General features: G+C 46.0%; 1 protein-coding gene across 5 annotated transcripts; it reads right to left on the bottom strand.

The window, feature by feature from the left end:
* Nucleotides 1-361: 361 nt before the first annotated feature.
* On the bottom strand, nucleotides 362-4,974 carry LOC118081348 (zinc finger protein 239-like). 5 transcript variants are annotated; one of them, XM_060269334.1, is made up of 3 exons: nucleotides 4,911-4,974; nucleotides 3,544-4,076; nucleotides 362-2,413 (listed from the first exon to the last, which is right to left on the bottom strand). In XM_060269334.1, exons 2-3 carry the CDS (start codon nucleotides 3,575-3,577, stop codon nucleotides 1,497-1,499), a joined length of 951 nt encoding a protein of 316 aa, XP_060125317.1. In that variant the 5' UTR covers nucleotides 3,578-4,076; nucleotides 4,911-4,974; the 3' UTR covers nucleotides 362-1,496. The 5 variants fall into 5 exon arrangements, with proteins under 5 accessions (XP_060125317.1, XP_060125323.1, XP_060125315.1 ...); XM_060269340.1 differs by having other exon boundaries at nucleotides 3,544-3,670; nucleotides 4,911-4,973; XM_060269332.1 differs by having other exon boundaries at nucleotides 4,871-4,971.
* Between the last annotated feature and the right edge of the window lie 2,223 nt (nucleotides 4,975-7,197).

Raw genomic sequence — 7,197 nt, 5'->3', positions numbered from 1 at the left:
CTGAAATGAAAAAGGTTTGGAGGATTAAAAATAATCAACGTGAGTAATAAGAATGATTAAAACACTTCAGTATCTACGTGTTTGCATAGGCATGCTGAAACAAGTACGGTACCAGTATGTTTTAAGCAGGCACTGAAAAAAAAGTACAGGGAAATATATAGTTGTACCTTGGAACAAGTTGAAAGGAATGCGTTCCAGAAGTCCGTTCGACTTCCAAAACATTCGGAAACCAAAGTGTGGTTTCCGATTGGCTTCTGCAGTCAATCGGAAGCCGTGGTGTTCGGCTTCCAAAACTAGTTCACAAACCGGAACAGTCACTTCCAGGTTTTCAGCATCCGGGAGCCAAAACATTTGAGAACTAAGCTGTTTGAAAACCAAGGTACGACTGTATTTGGACAGGCAGTTACTCCTCCAAGCTCTTCAGCAGAACTGCTGCCTTTCCCAAAGCTTCCTAAACTGCCTGGGGAAGCCAATTCAGCTTTGTGATTGTTGCTAAAACACAACTCTAATATACAACCAGAGAGTGAAATCAGTTTGGAATATGTATTTAAAATAAATCGGCAGAAGTCCAGCGAACGCATTGCACTTTTGGATTAGGGAAACCCACAAACAAAAATTCAGAACCACACTCTAGATAAAAACTCTCAGGATACAATGATTGCACGGTGAAACAAAGTGAAGCAAATTTATTTATTTATGAACAAAATCGTGATACCGCTGAAAGGTTAGCTTTTCATGGAGTCCCTGTTAAATATCTTAGGGTCATGCAGATGAGGGAATCTACTAGATCAGTGATGGCCAACCTTGGCCCTCCAGCTGTTTTGGGACTACAACTCCCATCATCCCTAGCAAACAGGACCAGTGGTCAGGGATGATGGGAATTGTAGTCCCAAAACAGCTGGAGGCCCAAGTTTGGCCATCACTGTACTAGATATTGTGTACTAACTTGGGACTTTCAAAACTTCCTTGGTAAGCTTAGATCAGGAACTGCTTAAGAATATAAAAGCCTGGAAGCTAGATCAGGCCAAAGGAGGGTATTGAAGGAAACTTTCAGAGTTGTAGATTTGAAAGGGAACCCAAGGGTCATCTAATCCAACCCCCAGCAGTGCAGGAATCTCAACTAAAGCATCCACGGCAGATGGCCACCCAGCTATGCTATTTGCTACCTTATCTCTGTTCTTCTTCGCCATCTACAAACCCCTCATGCCAAAACACCCTAGTAAGATCTCACTTGTTTTCCTCTGCCCAAAGCTTCCATGTTAGACTGCAAATCCTTACAAGAAATCTTATGATGCATATTTCCTTTAGCTATCACATTTTTTCCACATGCAGTTCCTCCTGTATTTATTGGACGTCTTCCTCCCAGTTGCGACTCATGTTAATAACCTTTCCACATTTAATTTCTCTGCTGATGAAATGTATTGCTCATTAAAGCTCTTTCCACACTCCATGCACTTAAATTGTTTCTCCTGTGTGTGTGGATTCTTCGATGTACGTTAAGGATACTGCTGCGCCTGAAGCTCCTTCCACACTCCTTGCATGTAAATGGCTTCTCCCGTGTGTATTCTTTGATGTGCGGTGAGACGACTACTCACACTAAAGCTCTTTCCACACACCGTGCATTTAAATGGCTTCTCCCCTGTGTGGGTTCTTTCATGTGGAGTAAGGCTGCTGCTGTCGCTGAAGCACTTTCCACACTTCTTGCATTTAAAGGGTTTTTCCCCTGTGTGGGTTCTCTGATGTACGGTAAGGTGACTATTCACGCTAAAGCTCTTTCCGCACACCCCACACTGATACGGCTTCTCCCCTGTGTGGGTGCGTTGATGCGGAGTAAGGCTGCTGCTGTCGCTGAAACTCTTCCCACACTCCTTGCACTTAAATGGTTTCTCTCCTGTGTGGGTTCTCTGATGTACGGTAAGGTGACTACTCACACTAAAGCTCTTTCCACACACCGTGCATTTAAATGGCTTCTCCCCTGTGTGGGTTCTTTCATGCGGAGTAAGGCTGCTGCTGTCACTGAAGCACTTTCCACACTCCTTGCATTTATATGGCTTCTCTCCTGTGTGAGTTCTCTGATGTTTACGAAGGCTGTTGAGCAAACGGAAGCTTTTCCCACACTCCGTGCATTTATGTGGTTTCCCCCCCATGTGGATTCTGTAATGTCTACTAAAATCTGATTTATCTCTAAGTATTTTCCCACATACTGGACATGCCTTCCTGCTTTGATCTTCTTGTAGCATCAGCGGTTCTTGGTCATCAAAACCCTGCATAGCCAATGATTTCTTGCTCCCAGTCTTTGACTGGTTTTGTTCATGGTTTGGGGGGTCCCTTTGATTGACAAACATCCCTTTTCCTGCTTCAGCTGCAGGTGTTTCTGGGGCTTCCCTATAGTTCCCATTGCTTTGGCCATCATCTGAGGGAGAGGTGAGAAAGAAAATCATGGGTGAATTTCAAGGGGGAAATCAAAGGTTCTCATCACAGATTGAACCCATTTACCACCCCACCACCCCCATTTTGGCATCTCCCCGATTCTCCCTTTTTCTGTCTGTATTAAAGAGAACACTGTAAACAACAAAAAACTTTGGCAGGATTTGAGTAATGCTGGTAATGTACAAAAAACTATGCAAAAATGAATCACTACTTTTTTAACAAATGAGAGAAAATTAGATAAGCAGAAGGAGAAGAAAAGACTGACAATGGTAACCATGGAAGGGGCAGAGGGAAGTCAAAGGATTCAAAGAGTCCTAATTGAAGAGCATCTTAAAAAGCAGAGACATCACCTTGCCGACAAAGGTCCGTATAGTTAAAGCTATGGTTTTCCCAGTAGTGATGTATGGAAGTGAGAGCTGGACCATAAAGAAGGCTGATCACCGAAGAATTGATGCTTTTGAATTATGGTGCTGGAGGAGACTCTTGAGAGTCCCATGGACTGCAAGAAGATCAAACCTATCCATTCTGAAGGAAATCAGCCCCGAGTGCTCACTGGAAGGACAGATCGTAAAGCTGAGGCTCCAATACTTTGGCCACCTCATGAGAAGAGAAGAATCCTTGGAAAAGACCCTGATGTTGGGAAAGATTGAGGGCACTAGGAGAAGGGGATGACAGAGGACAAGATGGTTGGACAATGTTCTCGAAGCTACGAACATGAGTTCGACCAAACTGCGGGAGGCAGTGCAAGACAGGAGTGCCTGGCGTGCTATGGTCCATGGGGTCACGAAGAATCGGACACGACTAAACGACTAAATAACAACAAAAGTGGCAGTAATAATAAGAATAATAAATAATTTATCACTTATACTCTGCCCATCTAGCCGGGCCTCCCCAACCACTCTGGCCGGTTCCCAACAGAATATTAAAAACACGATAAAACATCAAACATTAAAAACTTCCCCAAACAGGGCTGCCTTCAGATGTCTTGTAGCACAAAGAAAAGCCTTGAGGGAGGTGCAGAACAAAAGGGGCAAATTTGATGGGTTGGTGGGGGAAGAGCAGAAAGGACAAAAACATGCTGAACAAACAAACTGAGGAAAAAAGCACCCTTACCTAGAGAGGCCACCGTCTTATAATTCTCCTCCATGACTTCCTTGCGCAGAGATCTTCAGCTGGGATCCTGCAGGTGCCACCTGTCCTCCATAAAAGCCACAGCCGCTTCCGTAAAGGTCAAGCAAGCCTAGAATAAGAAGGAAACACAAGCCATATGCACAAAGAGTCACTAAAGTAAATGGATGGGCAAGAACATCAGAGGAATTTGGTAAACATGAGAGGGACAGGGAGGGAGAGAGGGAGTTGGGAATGTCTCAATTTTTCTCCCAAAGGTGTCTCTCCTCCACATACCCTTCAACATTTCTCCAATGAAAATAGGGGTGTCCTATTCCATAATGATAATTTTACTATTTATGCCCCACACATCTTACTGGGTTGCCCCAGCCACCCTGGGCAGCTTCCAACATATATAAAATGATAATAAAACATTAAACATTTAAAAAACCCTTTCCTTTACAGGTTTGCCTTCAGATGGCTCAGAAGCTGGATAACTCCATCCCCTCCAACATTTCTCTGATGGAAACAGGAACGTCCTAAGGAAAAGCGGGACATTCCGGGATCAAATCAGAAACTGGGATGGGCTTCTCTCAATCAGGGAAAGTCCCTGGAAAATAGGGACCCTTGGAGGGTCTGCCTCTGGCTCTAGGGCACAAAAGCAGAACAACACCCCCCCCCCCCATCCCACTCATCCCCATAAGTCAGTTTTGCCTGCACCAAAGCGGTTTCCCCTGCCCTCTCCCTGAAACCCCCCCCCCCACTGCAAGGGGGAGAGAAGTGGCTTGATCCCTTTGGAGGGGGGAGGGCAGCTTCCCAGAGGTTCTCGCTTCCCCAGCACCCCCCCCATTTAATTTCCATTTTACACTTGAAACAATAAGAACATTTCAAATAAAAGAAACACACACAACCGCCACTGACTCCTCTTCCCTGGTGGTGCATTTTATCACTGCCTTTCCAGCTACATTTCTCCTATTCCTCATCTTCATATCTCAATTATTTCATTTATGCCCAAACTTTTTTCAAGATTTGATAAAGTGAATATGCACGAGGGACGACCAAATTTGCTGAGCTTTTTTTGGGGGGGGGATTGAAGTTGCTCAGCTTTTTAAAGGGTTGTACCCCCAGGACATATACCCCCAGGATTAAATCGACCGGTGGGCCGGATTAGGCGCCCAAAACGCCTAATGATCTCTTGTTCTGTTTGTCAGTCTTGCCATTTCCACATATTCTACTAGCCTTGTCTGCTATTTACCCCCCCTCGCCTCCCCAAGCAAACCCTCCTCCTGCGCCCCCTCCCCAACTTCATACACCCCCCCCCATAATAGGGCACCTCTTAGATTTCACCGCTATTCGCTGCCCATAAGCCGCACCTCTTCCGCAACCTCCTTCTCCGCTGGACCATTTCTCCTGCCGGAAGAAGGAAAGAGCCCCTCTACCCCCACCCCTGTTGCAGTGCAGCTTCCGGCATCTCTAGGAACCACAACTCGGTTCCTTAACCCCCATCCCTCCTCCCCGGCGGACCGAGCGGCAGGACGCACACACCCCGCGCCTTTTTCATAGAATCATAGAATTGGAAGAGACCACGAGGGCCATCCAGTCCAACCCCCTGCCAAGCAGGAAACACCATCAAAGCATTCCTGACATATGGCTGTCAAGCCTCTGGTTAAAGACCTCCAAAGAAGGAGACTCTACCACACTCCTTGGCAGCAAATTCCACTGCCGAACAGATCTTACTGTCAGGAAGTTCTTCCTAATGTTTAGGTGGAATCATCTTTCTTGTAGTTTGAATCCACTGCTTCGTGTCCGCTTCTCTGGAGCAGCAGAAAACAACCATTCACCCTCTTCTATATGACATCCTTTTATATATTTGAACATGGCTATCATATCACCCCTTAACCTTCTCTTCTCCAGGCTAAACATACCCAGCTCCCTAAGCCGTTCCTCATAAGGCATCGTTTCCAGGCCTTTGACCGTTTTTGTTGCCCTCTTCTGGACACATTTCCAGCTTGTCTGTATCCTTCTTGAACTGTGGTGCCCAGAACTGGACACAGTACTCCAGGTGAGGTCTGACCAGAGCAGAATACAGTGGTACTATTATTTCCCCTGATCTAGACGCTATTCTCCTATTGATGCAGCCCAGAATTGCATTGGCTTTTTTAGCTGCTGCATCACACTGTTGACTCATGTCAAGTTTGTGGTCTATCAAGACTCCTAGATCCTTTTCACATGTACTGCTCTCAAGCCAGGTGTCACCCATCCTGTATTTGTGCCTCTTTTTTTTTGCCCAGGTGTAGTACTTTACATTTCTCCTTGTTAAAATTAAGTTTGTCGTAGGTATGAGCTTTCGTGTGCATGCACACTTCTGTTTCAGTGTATCTGAAGAAGTCTGCATGCACACGAAAGCTCATACCTATGACAAACTTAGTTGGTCTCTAAGGTGCTACTGGAAGGATTTTTTTATTTTTTTGCTTCACCTGCAATGCAGGAATCTCAGCTAAAGCATCCCTGACAGATGGCCATCCAGCCTCTGCTTAAAAACCTCCAAGGAAAGGAAGTCCACAACCTCCCAAGGGAGTCCGTTCCACTGTTGAACAGCTCTTGCTGTCAAAAAAAGTTCTTCCTGATGTTTAGTCGGAATCTCCTTCCTTGTAAATGGAAGCCATTGGTTCGAATCCTACCTTCCAGAGGAGAAAGCAAGCTTGTTCCCTCTTCCATGTGACAACCCTTTGGACATTTGAAGACAGCTATCATATCTCCTCTCTCTCTCTCTTCCAGGTTAAACATACCCAGCTCCTTCAACCGTTCCTCACAAGGCTTGGTTTCCTTAGGATTGGAAGGGCCTCCAAGGATAATCCATGGGTCAGCAACCTTTTTCAGCCTTGGGCCAGTCCACTGTCCCTCAGACCATGGGGGGGGGGGGCTGGACTATATTTTTTGGGGGGAGGGAATGAACAAATTCCTATGCCCCACAAATAACCCAGAGATGCGTTTTTTTTAAAAAGCACACATTCTACTCATGATTCCTGGACCGTCCGCAGGCGGTGATTGGGCCGCATCTGGCCCCCAGGCCTTAGGTTGCCTACTCCGATCTAATCTCAGCTAAAGCATCCATGACAGATGGCCTCCCACGCTCCCTGCTGGGACCCACTTTTGCTCTTTGTCCAGAATTGAAAAGTGCCAAGCAAGAGACTTTCCTTCTCCCAACACTGCTTTTTCCATTCTTTATCTGATGGGAAGTAATGGTGGCCGAGGGAGGAGGAATCCGTGCGGTTGGGGTCTCCCAGCCATCCATGCTATCCCGAGTCAGGGGAACCCCCTCCCCACAACCACTGCCCTTCTGCCAAATGGAGAAGATTTTAGCCTTATGGGAGAGTGAGAAAAGGATGTTTTGTCTGTGGATTGAAATGCATGCATCACTCGACAGAAGGACCAAGGGTATAAAATGCTCCAACAATTGGGAGAGGAGGCAGAGAGTGTCTCCGTAATATTCCAGAGGTAGCAAGAACTTTTCTCAAAGCTCTTTCTGAAATCGGATCCGGGATGACACACTTCTAGCAACTTGTGACAAGGAGAAGCAGGGAAAAGCTCTCACGGACCCTGAGCTGTTCAAAGCTTTATAAAATGTTTCAGGATGTATATATATTGCACTTGGAAGTC

Source organism: Zootoca vivipara, chromosome 2, assembly GCF_963506605.1.
Source record: "Zootoca vivipara chromosome 2, rZooViv1.1, whole genome shotgun sequence".
Taxonomy (NCBI): Eukaryota; Metazoa; Chordata; class Lepidosauria; order Squamata; family Lacertidae; genus Zootoca; species Zootoca vivipara.
The sequence above is the reverse complement of the archived record's forward strand: the minus strand, read 5'-3'. Positions and strand labels throughout refer to the sequence as shown.

What these genes read in the sequence shown, in the direction of transcription:
- LOC118081348 (XM_060269334.1), bottom strand. Translation starts at nt 3,577, where the DNA reads ATGGAGGAGAATTATAAGACGGTGGCCTCTCTAG. An exon ending in TAAGACGGTGGCCTCTCTAG is followed by an intron (nt 2,414 to 3,543) that starts GTAAGGGTGCTT and finishes CCTCTCCCTCAG; the next exon opens with ATGATGGCCAAAGCAATGGG.